The 15,505-nt window shown below is 41.9% G+C and overlaps 1 protein-coding gene across 19 annotated transcripts in view; it reads right to left on the bottom strand.

Moving 5' to 3' along the window:
* LOC126964629 (protein purity of essence) overlaps positions 1-15,505 on the bottom strand; it is a 96,547-nt gene that overhangs the window by 72,769 nt on the left and 8,273 nt on the right. For 6 of the 19 annotated variants that reach the window (XM_050807822.1, XM_050807820.1, XM_050807819.1 and 3 more), the window contains exons 7-10: positions 14,394-14,574; positions 11,634-11,851; positions 1,624-1,771; positions 795-917 (exon numbers count right to left, since the gene is read on the bottom strand). In XM_050807822.1, coding sequence (XP_050663779.1) covers positions 795-917; positions 1,624-1,771; positions 11,634-11,851; positions 14,394-14,574 — 670 coding nt within the window. Of the gene's footprint in view, positions 1-794; positions 918-1,623; positions 1,772-11,633; positions 11,852-11,988; positions 12,026-12,173; positions 12,268-12,358; positions 12,453-12,543; positions 12,638-12,728; positions 12,823-12,913; positions 13,008-13,098; positions 13,193-13,283; positions 13,378-13,468; positions 13,563-13,653; positions 13,748-13,838; positions 13,933-14,023; positions 14,118-14,208; positions 14,303-14,393; positions 14,575-15,505 lie in introns of those variants that run through there. The other 13 variants (XM_050807823.1, XM_050807824.1, XM_050807825.1 and 10 more) reach the window with 13 other exon arrangements.

The raw sequence follows: 15,505 nt of genomic DNA, 5'->3' as shown, positions 1-15,505 counted from the left end.
TAATGTCAAAACACGGTTAAATTACACGCCTTTTAAACCTTTAAAAGTTAAATAATCATAATTATTCAAGTAACTGACTCTATGACGACTCCAAATCGTCCACAAAGGTGACGACGTACAAAATATAACTCTACATAATTTTTAAATATTATTATAAAAAAATATTAATAAAGATAAAAAAAGTATAGAAATGTTTCATGTCACTTAAATGACTACCACTGCTTACCAAACACGTCAATTATACGTTATTCAGACATATTTTTTTTGAAGTACGTGTTATTTTGCGGAAATCCATAATTATCCAAATGTTGTGTTATCTTAAACGCGAATTTCGCTAACATTTGTCTTTTAACCAATTCGCCAAATTCTGTCACCAGACTATGGAGTCTCTTAAATCTGAAATTTGGCGACATCTCCTGCAGATGCCTCGTGTAGGAGCGGAACACGTATCGAATTGATTAAAAAACAAAACTTAACGATATTTACACTCAAAGGAAAACTCACAACATTTGGATAATCAGACATTGACTTGTCTAATTTGGATGAAGTATCAAACGATGTCGCGGCAGCCTGCGGAGGCGGATTAATCATATGATCATTTACGAGTGGAAGGCTTCTTTGCACACGACGCCGGCTAGATTAAGGATACCATAACGGCGCCTTTTTCTGCCGTGTAGCAGTAATGTCTCAAGGTGACGAGCGCAGCTGTAGTGCCACTCAGATATTTTGGGTTTTTCAATAATTGTGAGCGGCAGTGCATTGTAATAGCATCACCTGATCACCCTTGTCGTTACCTCCGTCGGGCGCCAGCAGCACCATGGGCTCGAGCGAGTCGTCCACGTCCATGTCGTGGTCGGGGTCGCGGGCGCCGGCCTCCGAGCGCGGGGGCGGCCCGAGCGTCGCCGACGAACCCGCTCCTGGGACATTACATGAACCATTCACGTTAAAAGGTTTTAAATAAATAACACTTTATAAACTGTTTATTTAAACTAGTTTTTGGGTAAAATTTAAATTTTTATTATTCTTTTATTTATCCACTTTTCGTGACCTTTCCAGAGCTAGGTTTCAAGAGGCCTACGCTAGTAAAACTAGAAAATCTATACATACATAAAAAAAGGAATGGACACTGTTAGTTAATTTTGCCAAAACCATCTGTCTACAGCAAATACCACCTCCGAGGCAACAAATAGCGCTAAAGTTCTTAACGATAACTATGACAAATACTATCTCGACTCGTGTCAACCGCAGTCCCTCTGAAAACGTGCTCTGGAGAGGTCACGAATCGTCGGCCTAGCTAAAATAATAATAAAAATGTAACTTTTACACAAAATCAAAAGTAATATTCAATCACTCGGCGGTCCCGAGTTCACCAGATCGAGTATGTCACCCTTTATCAGCGAAGAGCTGTCATCTTTCTCGCTCGAGTACAATCGGCGGTCCCGAGTTTACCAGATCGAAATTTTCATCACCTCAGAGCACGACAGATCAGCCTAACCACAAAAAAATGTATGTGCGGTCCGCCAAACGAAGTTTTCACTTTAAACAGATTTTTAATGGCGATAAATGACGACAATATAGTTATAACATATTAAATATGAATTGCTAAACTATTTGCATAATTACCTGGTGTGTTGGGGGGTGAAGGAATGTAGACGCGTCGCCTCTTAACCCTTGGACGCAAAACTCTCATTAGCGCCGTTTTAGCACCGAAACTTATGTCTTGGTCTTCAGCCAACAGCAACGAAAGGTATATTTGGTTGCCGAATTCAATCTGTATTTAAAAGATTAACATGAAAGCTGGCTGAAAGATGGCTGAAATTGCTTTATAGTTATAAATTGTAATGAATGAAATGACAGAAAAAATATTTTTAAAAATAATTTACAGCACACTAATTATGTATTACAAAATTCAAAACAATTGTTAAGAAAAATTGTGTTATAAAGGTTACTATTACATAAATGACTTTTTTTTAAATAACACATCTTGAGAATGGAGCAACCGCCCTAAGCCTATTAAATAATAGGTTTTATTGTAGGATATTACATTGTAACCATATTTTTTATGAATAAAAAAAGAAGCCCGCTGAGTTTCTTGTTCTTCCTCGGTTCTGAGGTATACTTTTTCAAATGAGTGGTTCAATAAGTAATATCATGTCGTATTTTGAATAAAAATATTTGAATTTGAATATGTGTCTATTATGCGTCCTTTAATGCAACTCACACAGTATGCCGAAGACGAATAGTCTTACGGTACATCCCTCAAACCATACTGCGGTAATAACTTCGTTTGCAGTATTTCAGTAACTACCTCGGATTAGCAAAAAAGTATTTGGTGGGGGTGATCACTTATCAACAAGTTATCTGCAGGCATTGTTTGTACTTCTATTATGTATTATAGTATAATTTTTATAAGAATAAAAATGTTTTTTGCAAAAAATTGCATTTCACGGAATATTAAGAGATTACTGCTATGTCACAACTTTAGAAAACTTACAACACACATACACACACACATACTCACGCCTTGTTCCCGTCGGGGTAGGCAGAGACAATAGAATGCCATTTGCTTCTATCCTTACAAACCTCACGCGCTTCCTCTACATTCATTACTCTTTTCATACATGCTCGCCGGTTCCGGGTGCTTCGGACCTCTCCTTTTCTTAAAACGTCCCCAATTTGATCGACGAATGTTCTACGAGGTCTCCCGCGACCGGCTTGCCCACACACACTTGCCTTATATATTTGATGCGTCATTCTTTCTTCACTCATTCGCTCCACGTGTCCAAACCATTTAAGCATTCCTTTTTCAGTCCTTGTCACAACATCCTCTTTCAAACCACAGCGCGCTCGTATTACCGCATTCGGAATTCTATCAGTCAGTCTTACCCCACACATACTACGCAGTGATCGCATCTCAACTGCGTTAACTGCGAAAACTTACAACTAGGTACATATTAAGAATTAATCTATTATGAAACAGAAAGCTATTTACAAGTTTTCACAAATAATAACCTACTTTTACTTTTTATAAGTTAAAAGTTTTTATTTACATGACGTCTAAATTGAAGTGGTGTTTTCTTGAATAGGTCAAGGTCGTATTCACTATTAACTTCATTATAAAGTTTACATGCTCTAATAAGAAAACTGTTCTGTCTATAATTTCCTTTTACTGATTGTATTTCAAGTATGTTGCCTCGTTTTTGGGAGCTGACAGTGGTTCGTAAGCCAATCTGATGTTGCAAGAAAGTATGGGCGGCGGTAACAACAGGTGACCCGTACGCTCGTTTGTCCTCCTATTCCATAAAAATAAAAAATCTGCTCTAGCAGTTCAGCACAGTTAACTCTACCGTTTGCTTCATTTAGGATATAAGTAATGTCTGCAACACGTCATCTTTCTTGGAGAAGCAAAAAAGCAAAATTTTTACAGCGTGACATGTAATTATCAGAAGTACTACAGTCATCTTAGCAGAAAGACGTATTATAGATATCGTTCGGACAAATATATTACAAAAGTAGTTAAAAGTGAATATTCTGTGCTAAAAATCGACACAGTTAAAGTTTAGTGCCTAATACACCTGCACTAGTGTTAGCAAAACAATCGGTTCGTTCAGATCAGTTCCAGAAATACGAGAGCTAAACTTCCAGACCATTTACAGAAGTGTTGTAATAAAAAAAGAAAAAATCTTTGTCACATCCTCTAGCAGTCGTCGAATTCTTTCTTTTGGTGCAAAAATTATCGAAATCGGACAGTGGATGCCGAAGATAACAGAAGATAAAGTAATAATAAAATAAAAAAAAATAACAAAAAAATAAAAAAGCCTTTTATTCCCATACTAAATTACATAAATACATAATTAAGTTAAGCTAAATTTAAAAATTAAAACAAACTTATAATTATTGTTAGTAAACTTAACTTAAGACTAATATTATAAGAATTTAAAAAGAGAATAGTTTTACGTTAGTATTTTTTTTTCTATTTCTTAATAATAAATGTTTAATTAGTAGTATGGGCCCCTCTTTGGGTGAAGGCCTCCTCCATTTTTTTCCACACTATTCGTTCGGTCTTTGCCCAATATTAGCCAGTCTTTTCCAGGGTATTCAATCACATCATCAGTCCACCTCTTACACGGTCTTCCAACTTTTCTAATGCCCACCGGCCCTTTCCATTTCGTTGTATTTATCGTCCATCTGTTGTCTGTGAGTCGTGATATATGACCGGCCCATTGCCATTTTAGTTTCAATGCGTGGGTCAGTGCATCTTTTATTTTTGTTCTTTGTCTAATTAGAACATTTCTTATCTTTTGAATTTTTCTTATTTTCAATATACTTCTTTCTATTGCTCTGTGTCGTTCTAATTTTTTGTTTAACTTTATTCGTGAAATTATTCGAGTATTACTTTATCTTTATATTAAGATAAAGTAATACTCGCACGAAATTAAAGAACACGAGGTGGGAAACCTGTCAGCTGTCACCAATATTACACCGGACACCATCTTGGATTTAGTTGACATAAAATTACCATAGATCCGCTATATCCTATATATAATCGATCTCTGGCTACTGGGTTATTTCCTGAAAAATGGAAGTCCGCTAATGTTGTGCCAATTCCGAAAAGCGGACAAGCGGATGATATAATGAACTACAGGCCAATTTCTATATTGTCCATTTTTGGTAAGGTTTTCGAATCTTTGATATGTCCTTATCTTTCTTTTCATTTGAAATCTATTTTAGTCCCTCAACAGCATGGTTTCCGCAATAAAATGTCTACCGTAACAAATTTAACTGAATTTACAACTCAAGTAATCGATAATATAGACAAGGGACACCAAGTGGACGCTATATATATGGATGTTAGTAAAGCTTTCGATCGGGTCAACCACTCAATGTTAATAAGTAAACTACATAACGCTGGCATTCAAGGAACTTTACTGTCCTGGCTCTCGTCGTTTTTGTCGTACAGACAACTACAAGTTGTGGTTTGCGGGTATCAATCAGATCCATTCATGGCTCCATCTGGAGTCCCTCAGGGATCCCATCTAGGTCCTATATTATTTTTAGTATTTATTAACGACTTGTGTAACCATATAAAATCTTCAAATTTTTCGTTATTTGCTGACGACCTAAAGATTTTTAAATCTATCCAAAATCCGTTAGACTCGATTTCCCTTCAAAATGACTTAAACAGTATTTCCGAATGGTCTATTAAAAATAAATTGCCCCTTAATGTAAAAAAATGTCAGCATATAAAATTTACAAAGAAACGAATTCCGCTTAATACTTCATATTCTTTAAATAATCTTTTGTTAGATGAAGTGGATGAAATCAGAGACCTTGGAATTATTTTAGACAAGAAATTATCCTTCAATACACACATAGATGTAACAATCAATAAATGTTACAAATTATTAGGCTTTGTTTGGCGTAATTGCAAAACGTTTAAATCATGTTTAGCTCTTAAAATGGTTTATTTTGCTCTAATTCGTAGTTTATTAGAATACGGCTCCACCGTTTGGAATCCATTCTATAAGGATCCTATCAAAAGAATCGAAAGAATCCAGAAACGCTTTCTTTTTTTATTGTCAGTACATGAAAAAAAACAGTTCGAGTTAACCTCTTATAATGATAGATTGCATTTCTTTAATATAACGTCACTAGAAAATCGTCGCTGGGTGAATGATCAAATGTTTCTATACAAAATTTTAAATCACAAATTAGACTGTCCCAATATCCTAGCCAAAATTAAATTTTCAGTGCCACGCGAAAGTGCACGTTTCACAAATTTCAAACCTTTTATTGGAAATTTATATAGAACTGAACTCGGTGCTAATAGTGTTTTAGAAAGGATCTGCCGGGAGCACAATAATCTTTTCAAAACTACTCGTGTTGACATCCACTCCTCCTCCCCTCCGCATTACAAAAAATTATTGCAGCAATTTATGAGTGCAGAAACCACATAACGTATGCTTTGTTTTGATTTATATCCAAAATTTAATTTTTAGTATTTTTTTTTTTCACTTGTTACTTCTACATTATAGTACTATAATAGTACAATACAATATTCTTTCATTGTAAACTTGCAACCCCGCACTTGTGCAACTCAAAAATGCATGCTGGTTTGCCTGTAATTGGATTTACACCATAATTTATACTTATTTTGTTATTTTTATAAGCTAGTAATAGTGTATAATCTGTTGGTGAACCTAAATAAATAAATAAATAAATAAATAGAGTATTGAACCAAGTAAGACGACTGACCTTTTTCTAATTCATTATATTATTTATCTATAATATTATATTTAAAGTGCCATAAAGTTTTAGTGGCTTAAAAAAGCACTCATTAACGCTTAAGAGTTTATTATTGCTTGTGCTCAACAACAACATGCCATATATATGTGTTGCTTGCAATTCTACCCTTGAATCTAAGGAATTAATAAAATGCTCGCTTTGCGCTTCTTTATATCATTATTTATGCATAGGTATGACCAAGGAAAATTATAACAAACTGTCTGCCGCATATAAAACGACATGGAAATGTCCTACATGTAAAGTCGCGATCAAAAAGGGGCCTCTAAACTAGGACAGCACGCCAGTAAAAGGCGTCGAGGTTGTCGGTGCTTCACATAGTATGCCCACTAAATACTCACAGGCCTTTAAAACTGATATCCTGAATAGCCTGTCTAAGTCCCAAGAGGAGCAGAAGTGTGCTTTGCTTAATCTAATTGATGATAAATTTAAGGTCATGCAGAATTCACTCGACTTATTCTCATCAAAATACGACGAGATAAAACTTGAATTGGATGAAGCTAAGAACGACGTGCATCTCCTGAAAAAGGTAAACGAAGAACTGCGTACTGACGTGAGGAATCTTGAAGACAGGCTGTACCTTTTCGAAAGAGAGTCTAGCGCGTGTAATCTGGAGATACACAGCGTACCTGAACATAGGAGTGAAAACTTGTTAAATATGGTCGAGCAGATCGGCAAAACAGCGAGGAACCCAATCAAAGAAGGTCACATTTTGAAATGTACGCGGATAGCAAAGCTCAATAAAGATTCCCCTCGTCCTAGAACAGTTTTGGTGAAATTTTACAGCCCAATCATCAGAGACCAGTTTTACGCTAACATAACAAAGTTTAACAAAAATAAAACTAAGGATGATAGACTCAATACATCGCACCTTGGACTCGCAGGCGAAAAGCAGGGAGTTTTTATCATGGAACATCTAAGCCCCGAGGCAAAAGCTTTGCATGCTGAGGCCAGAAAGTTTAAAAAGGAAAAACAGTGGCAATTTGTATGGTCGCGGAATGGAAATATCTTCATGAGGAAAAATATATCAAGTGATGTTGTATATATAAAAAACTCAGACATTTTTCGTAAATTAGTATAGTTTAGTCATATTCGGTGATATTATATATATTTTTTTATTGCTTGTTTACTGGTGTTTAACTTTTAAAATGTCGTCGTTACGAATTTATTAACAAAATGCACGAGGTATAAAGACAAAATATGATGATGTTCACTTTTCAATCTTAAACTCAGATTATGATGTAATAGCTTTTAACAGAGACCTGGTTAAATTCTAATATATACGATAATGAAATTATTGACGAAAGGTATCATCTATTCCGCCGGGATCGAGAAACGACTGAGTCCAACTATAAACATGACGGAGGTGGTGTTATGATTGCTGTGCGGAAAAAATATAAATGTTATAGAATGTTTGAGTGGGAAGGTACTTCTGAATGTCTTTGGATTAATATAGTATATAAATCTGGATCTGTAACTCAAACCCTATCAGTATGTACCGTGTATTTGCCGTCTCCAATCACATTTGATGTACTAGAGAGATTCACTGATCAAGCATCTGCTGCAATGCTAGAACAAGGGCATACTTTAATTCTTGGCGACTTTAATATACCTGCGCTAAACTGGCAACCATCCCAGGGCAATTTATTGCCTGAGAACTATAACTCTCCTATAGGTACATGTCTCATAGATTTTATGTCCGAGAACAACTTGTTGCAACACAACGGTGTCCGTAACTCCTTTAATAAAACCTTAGACCTAGTTCTTAGCAATGTCGGTAATACGCAAGTTATCAATTGTTTCGGATTGTTTAAGTAGTTGTAGAAGTTGGACAAATACCATCCCCCATTAGAAATCTCCGTAGACTTGGGTGTCGAGGAGTTGGTAACCTCAAAGAGGTGCAAGAGGCCAGATTTCTTTTCAGCCGATTACGATCAGGTCAATAGTGACCTTGAAAAGATTACTTGGACCGAAGTACTCTCCAACAGTTTAGGCGTTAATGGCATGGTGTCATGTTTCTATTCTGTAATTAAGGATATTATTAAAACACGTATACCATTAAAACCTATCAATATCCACATTGGTACACTGGAAAGCTAATCAAACGAGTCAAGGAAAAAGAGAAATACAGAATTCGATTTATTTTTTTTAATAACGTTGCTGTTGTGGATAATTTAACTTTCTCTGTCGAAGATGTTAAAAAAAAGCTCTTAAATATTGACATAAATAAAGGTGCCGGAGCAGATCAAGTTCCACCAATTTTTATCAAAAACTGTGCTAAGAGTCTAGCGTTTCCCCTTAATATCATATTTAATAGATCGCCATTTGAGGGGGTTTTCCCTACGATATGGAAAATTGGTCTTATCGTACCTGTTTTTAAATATGGTGATAGAAGGGATGTCACAAAATATCGGCCAATTTCTAAGCTGCCTATAGGTACTGGCTAAAATATTCGAGTCACTTGTTTGACCTCATATTAACTGGCATATGAAGTCTATTTTAACCATGAGGCAGCATGGCTTCTATAAAAAAGATCCACTTCGTCGAATCTAGTCACTTATGTTGAAAATTTATCATCTCAAGTTGATAGAAATATACAAGTAGATGGGCTGTATACGGATTTCTCTATAGCGTTCGACCTAGCCGACCATAACATTCTTATTGACAAGCTAAAGTATTACGGTTTCGTCGGAAATATTGTTAACTGGTTTGCCTCTTACCTAAGAGACAGACATATGACAGTAGTTTTGGGTGGTTTCGAATCTTCTATTTCTTACACGGCGCGCTCTGGAGTGCCCCAGGGATCCATTATTGGTCCGGTGCTTTTTTACATATTTATCAATGACATTGTAAACTGCTTTGTCAACTCAGAAATTTTGCTTTACGCCGATGACTTGAAAGCGTTTAGTGCGATCAACTCTGTAAAGGACTCCTACTTGTTGCAGGATGATCTAAATTGTTTAAGTCGCTGGTGTATTGCTAATAAAATGGTAATGAATCATAATAAATGCTATCGTATTTCGTTTCATAGAAAAGTTCATCCGATTCAATTCGTATATAGTATAAATGGCCATAATGTTCAAAATGTAAATTATATTAGAGACTTAGGTATCGTTATGGATCATAAACTAAGCTTTATTGCTCATATCGATAACATATGTAAGAAAGCATCAAAGATCACTGGGTTCATTAAGCGTAGCTCCAAAGGCTTCCGGAATTCGAACACTAAATTATTGTTGTTTAACGCTCTTACCAGGAGTATTCTTGAGTATGCTTTAGTTGCCTGTAATCCTCACTATAATACACATTCTATGAGAATTGAACGAATCCAAAAGCGCTTTCTGCACTATGTAAGTTTTGGCGATAAGTTATGGAATGTAAATTCTAGCTACTATTCCAGACTCCGATATAACTTATTGACTCTGTCAGACCGTAGAAAACTATTAGACTTATGGTTTTTACATAGACTTCTCAATGAAGGCTTAGATGCGTCTGACTTACTTTATAAAATATCTGTAAGAATTCCACGACCGTATCCGTTCCACGTCGTGTTATAAACTATATGCCTTTCAAAGCTGGCGTCTCAAAAACAAACCTAGGGCTCTCAGCACCTATCAATAGGATGTTAACTTTATATAATAGCATAAATAAAGTTCTCGACATTGATATAGTAGGTGATAGTTTTCCTAAATTAAAAAAAAAGATAACGGACGACTTTCACAATATAGTGACGAAATGGTTTAGTATCTTTTGAGTATTTCGTATTATTTCATTTTATTCGTATTTGGGTTTCTGAAAATTTTATTTTTAAGTTAGCTCTAATTGTGTATTATCTGTTCATTGACCTAGATTTTGAAAATTTAATTATTAGGTTTTATTAGGTTTTTTGGATTTTATTTTTATCTTAGCTCTAATTTGTGTTATTTGTTCATTGCACTAGATTTAGAAAACTTTATTATTAGGGTTTTTTTTATTTTATTTTTATGTTAGCTCCAATTGTGTGTTATTTGTTCATTGTACTAGAACCGTTACAAGGAAGGTAGTTGACTGTTACAGCTTGTTGGATCTTATAATATCTTGTCCCTCTTCTTTTTCGTTTCTTCTGCTTCTAACTAGTATCTCTTTTGCAAGCTGTGGCAATCTCTAAGTGGGTCTACAATTTAACAATTAATATGTAAGTACCTCATTTTGTTTAGTTTAATAATGATTAATTGTAACCCGTTGATTGTCCTTAATAAATAAACAAATAAATAAACTATAGTAATAGATTTTTGTACGGAATTGTAAGTAACGTATGAATCTTTTCTGTATTACTTCAATACGGTTAACGTACACATTATAACCTGAGTTCCATACTTGAGATGCGCTAGATGGCTACGAACGTAAGCACAGTAAAATATTTTCATCAGTTTTATTGACGTTAGTTCAGAACACATCCTCATGATAAACCCTAATGTCTTAATAATTATATTGTTTATGTGTAGATCAAATAGTAGCTATGAATCAAAGATAACTTCGAGATCTTTAATGGATGATTCTCTTGTTATTTGATGTTCCAAATATTGAGTTATTTTAATTTATGACATTCTGTTTTCTAGTGCAAATAAAGCATTTTGATATATTGAGATCTAATTTGTGTTCTGCGCAATAACTAACAAATTTACCTATATCAGTTTGTAAAAGTTCAGCATCTCTAATACAATTAACCGGGCAATGTATTTTCATATCGTCGGCGTATAATATTATCTTAAAATTAGGATATGACATTTAAGAAAATTTTAAATAAAAGGGGGCCCAGAATGGATCCTTGTGTCCGTGTGACTCCAGAAGGAATAGACATATTAGCAGATTTAAAACCATTTAGAACAACATCTTGACATCTATTGGCGATATAAGCTGAAAACTATCGATATAAGTTGCCTCGAATCTCTATTTGTAGTAATTTGTCAAGAAGAATAGAATGGTCAATTCTATCAAATGCTTTCTTAAAGTCAGTGTATATGAAATCTGCTTGGGAAGGCTCCGACATATACTTTGACAGTGTTTCAGTGCAAAGAAGCAAATTCGATGTGGTTGATCTTCCTTGAAAAAAGCCATGTTTATTTGCACTAAATATGTGTTCTAAGACAAATTGAACTTGCTTATGCACTATTTTTTCTAGAACTTTGGCAAAAACAGATAGTTTAGAAATTGGTCTATAGTTTTCCTCTCGGTCTTTAGGGCTAATTTTATGTATTGGTGTGATAAAGGCTTTCTTCCAGATGTATGTATATGATGATGATGATGATCTGCCTATATATTTTAAAAAGAGCTAAGAATGCGTGACTCACACAGTCGGGGTGCGCGTGCAGCTGGAAGGCGTGCACCACGTCCGCCAGCGCGTGCAGCGTGTGCTCCACGTGGCGCAGGCCGTACACCAGCAGGCCGGGCGGACCCCGCGCCGCGCGCCGGCACTCCGCCAGCCGCCACAGCACGCTCGCCAGCAGCACGAGCAGGTGCGGTTCGCCTGCCTCCGGGGAGCCCTCCTTCCACAGGACCGACCAGTCGCCTGAATACATATAATACATCTGTTACCATGCTAATAGCGTGTTGGCCAAAAATATTGTGTCTACAAACAGTTTCGTCATCGACCAACGAGCGCCGAGCACACGTAGCACGCGACCTTACAGTTCAACTAGAGCGTACCGGAGGCGGGCCTGGGCGGCGTGGGCGCGGTGTAGGCCACGACGTGATGCGGGCGAGCGACAGCCAGCTCGCGCGCCATCAGCAGCAGCCGGAATTACGCCTCGGGGTCGATGTTGCGGGCGTCGGGCGTGTGGCGCGCTCCGAGCACACGTGGCGCGCGACCTTACAGTTCAACTAGAGCGTACCGGAGGCGGGCCTGGGCGGCGTGGGCGCGGTGTAGGCCACGACGTGGTGCGGGCGAGCGACAGCCAGCTCGCGCGCCATCAGCAGCAGCCGGAAGTACGCCTCGGGGTCGATGTTGCGGGCGTCGGGCGTGTGGCGCGCTCCGAGCACACGTGGCGCGCGACCTTACAGTTCAACTAGAGCGTACCGGAGGCGGGCCTGGGCGGCGTGGGCGCGGTGTAGGCCACGACGTGGTGCGGGCGAGCGACAGCCAGCTCGCGCGCCATCAGCAGCAGCCGGAAGTACGCCTCGGGGTCGATGTTGCGGGCGTCGGGCGTGTGGCGCGCTCCGAGCACACGTGGCGCGCGACCTTACAGTTCAACTAGAGCGTACCGGAGGCGGGCCTGGGCGGCGTGGGCGCGGTGTAGGCCACGACGTGGTGCGGGCGAGCGACAGCCAGCTCGCGCGCCATCAGCAGCAGCCGGAAGTACGCCTCGGGGTCGATGTTGCGGGCGTCGGGCGTGTGGCGCGCTCCGAGCACACGTGGCGCGCGACCTTACAGTTCAACTAGAGCGTACCGGAGGCGGGCCTGGGCGGCGTGGGCGCGGTGTAGGCCACGACGTGGTGCGGGCGAGCGACAGCCAGCTCGCGCGCCATCAGCAGCAGCCGGAAGTACGCCTCGGGGTCGATGTTGCGGGCGTCGGGCGTGTGGCGCGCTCCGAGCACACGTGGCGCGCGACCTTACAGTTCAACTAGAGCGTACCGGAGGCGGGCCTGGGCGGCGTGGGCGCGGTGTAGGCCACGACGTGGTGCGGGCGAGCGACAGCCAGCTCGCGCGCCATCAGCAGCAGCCGGAAGTACGCCTCGGGGTCGATGTTGCGGGCGTCGGGCGTGTGGCGCGCTCCGAGCACACGTGGCGCGCGACCTTACAGTTCAACTAGAGCGTACCGGAGGCGGGCCTGGGCGGCGTGGGCGCGGTGTAGGCCACGACGTGGTGCGGGCGAGCGACAGCCAGCTCGCGCGCCATCAGCAGCAGCCGGAAGTACGCCTCGGGGTCGATGTTGCGGGCGTCGGGCGTGTGGCGCGCTCCGAGCACACGTGGCGCGCGACCTTACAGTTCAACTAGAGCGTACCGGAGGCGGGCCTGGGCGGCGTGGGCGCGGTGTAGGCCACGACGTGGTGCGGGCGAGCGACAGCCAGCTCGCGCGCCATCAGCAGCAGCCGGAAGTACGCCTCGGGGTCGATGTTGCGGGCGTCGGGCGTGTGGCGCGCTCCGAGCACACGTGGCGCGCGACCTTACAGTTCAACTAGAGCGTACCGGAGGCGGGCCTGGGCGGCGTGGGCGCGGTGTAGGCCACGACGTGGTGCGGGCGAGCGACAGCCAGCTCGCGCGCCATCAGCAGCAGCCGGAAGTACGCCTCGGGGTCGATGTTGCGGGCGTCGGGCGTGTGGCGCGCTCCGAGCACACGTGGCGCGCGACCTTACAGTTCAACTAGAGCGTACCGGAGGCGGGCCTGGGCGGCGTGGGCGCGGTGTAGGCCACGACGTGGTGCGGGCGAGCGACAGCCAGCTCGCGCGCCATCAGCAGCAGCCGGAAGTACGCCTCGGGGTCGATGTTGCGGGCGTCGGGCGTGTGGCGCGCTCCGAGCACACGTGGCGCGCGACCTTACAGTTCAACTAGAGCGTACCGGAGGCGGGCCTGGGCGGCGTGGGCGCGGTGTAGGCCACGACGTGGTGCGGGCGAGCGACAGCCAGCTCGCGCGCCATCAGCAGCAGCCGGAAGTACGCCTCGGGGTCGATGTTGCGGGCGTCGGGCGTGTGGCGCGCTCCGAGCACACGTGGCGCGCGACCTTACAGTTCAACTAGAGCGTACCGGAGGCGGGCCTGGGCGGCGTGGGCGCGGTGTAGGCCACGACGTGGTGCGGGCGAGCGACAGCCAGCTCGCGCGCCATCAGCAGCAGCCGGAAGTACGCCTCGGGGTCGATGTTGCGGGCGTCGGGCGTGTGGCGCGCTCCGAGCACACGTGGCGCGCGACCTTACAGTTCAACTAGAGCGTACCGGAGGCGGGCCTGGGCGGCGTGGGCGCGGTGTAGGCCACGACGTGGTGCGGGCGAGCGACAGCCAGCTCGCGCGCCATCAGCAGCAGCCGGAAGTACGCCTCGGGGTCGATGTTGCGGGCGTCGGGCGTGTGGCGCGCTCCGAGCACACGTGGCGCGCGACCTTACAGTTCAACTAGAGCGTACCGGAGGCGGGCCTGGGCGGCGTGGGCGCGGTGTAGGCCACGACGTGGTGCGGGCGAGCGACAGCCAGCTCGCGCGCCATCAGCAGCAGCCGGAAGTACGCCTCGGGGTCGATGTTGCGGGCGTCGGGCGTGTGGCGCAGCTCGCGGAGCACCGAGCACACGTAGCGCGCGACCGCCTGGTCCTGCACGCATGTAATACTCATTGGTAAACTATACCGAAGTCACATGTTATTGACAATTCTTAAAACTTCATATATATGTGAATGTGAAAGCATTATCGTTTCCATTTTAAAGGCGCCGTATCTAGTTAAATTATTGGGCTAGACTTAAAATCTCGTCTCAAAGCGCCGAGTGCAATAGCGAGGCCGCATAGTTATGGATTCAATCAAGACTCCTGAGCGGCACTGTATTCTGCATGTAATGTAATGGACGGGCTGTATATTTTTATACTTTTCATCAGGCGAACGTTTTACTCGCGCGTTTTGGCGCTCGTCTCTTAACTATCTTTTTTCATTAAAAAAGTACATCAGTATGAAAAAAGCGGGCAAGTGCGAGTCGGAATCGCCCATTAAGGGTTCCGTAGCCTTAAGTAACATACTCTCTCTCTTATCTCGTTCAAACAAATTTTCGGTGGAAGTTTGCGTGCTAATGTACATCATATATTTTTTTAGTTTTAGCATTCTCTTATTTTAGAAATTACAGGGGGAGTAAACTATTCCGTTTAGAAAAACATTCTATAAGAAACCTTAATATCATCAGTATCATCGGCAAAACAGTAATTTAGATTCTGTCTGTCTGTCTGTTAGTAGAGAACAGACGTCGTTAAGATAAATATTAAACAAAATTGGTCCTAGCGAGCTCCCCTAAGCGACTACAAACATAATTTCTGGTCCATTTTCAGCGCTTACTTGATTTCCGATACATACAAACTATTTTCGATATTCTTAAGATAACTAGCAAACTTCTACTGGGCTTGTAGGTTTTAAAAATAAAAAAACTTTGTATTTGCGGGGGAGGGAGACTATTTTAGCTATATTGGGTTTTTTCTGTAGCTCTTACTTTTATCCTAAATTTGTCTTAAACTGAGCAGTAAAATCCGTTAAGAGCATTTGT

The sequence above is a fragment of the Leptidea sinapis genome, chromosome 5 (genome assembly GCF_905404315.1).
Source record: "Leptidea sinapis chromosome 5, ilLepSina1.1, whole genome shotgun sequence".
NCBI classification, from domain to species: domain Eukaryota; kingdom Metazoa; phylum Arthropoda; class Insecta; order Lepidoptera; family Pieridae; genus Leptidea; species Leptidea sinapis.
Note: the sequence above shows the minus strand (reverse complement) of the source record. Positions and strands in the feature narration are given on the sequence as shown.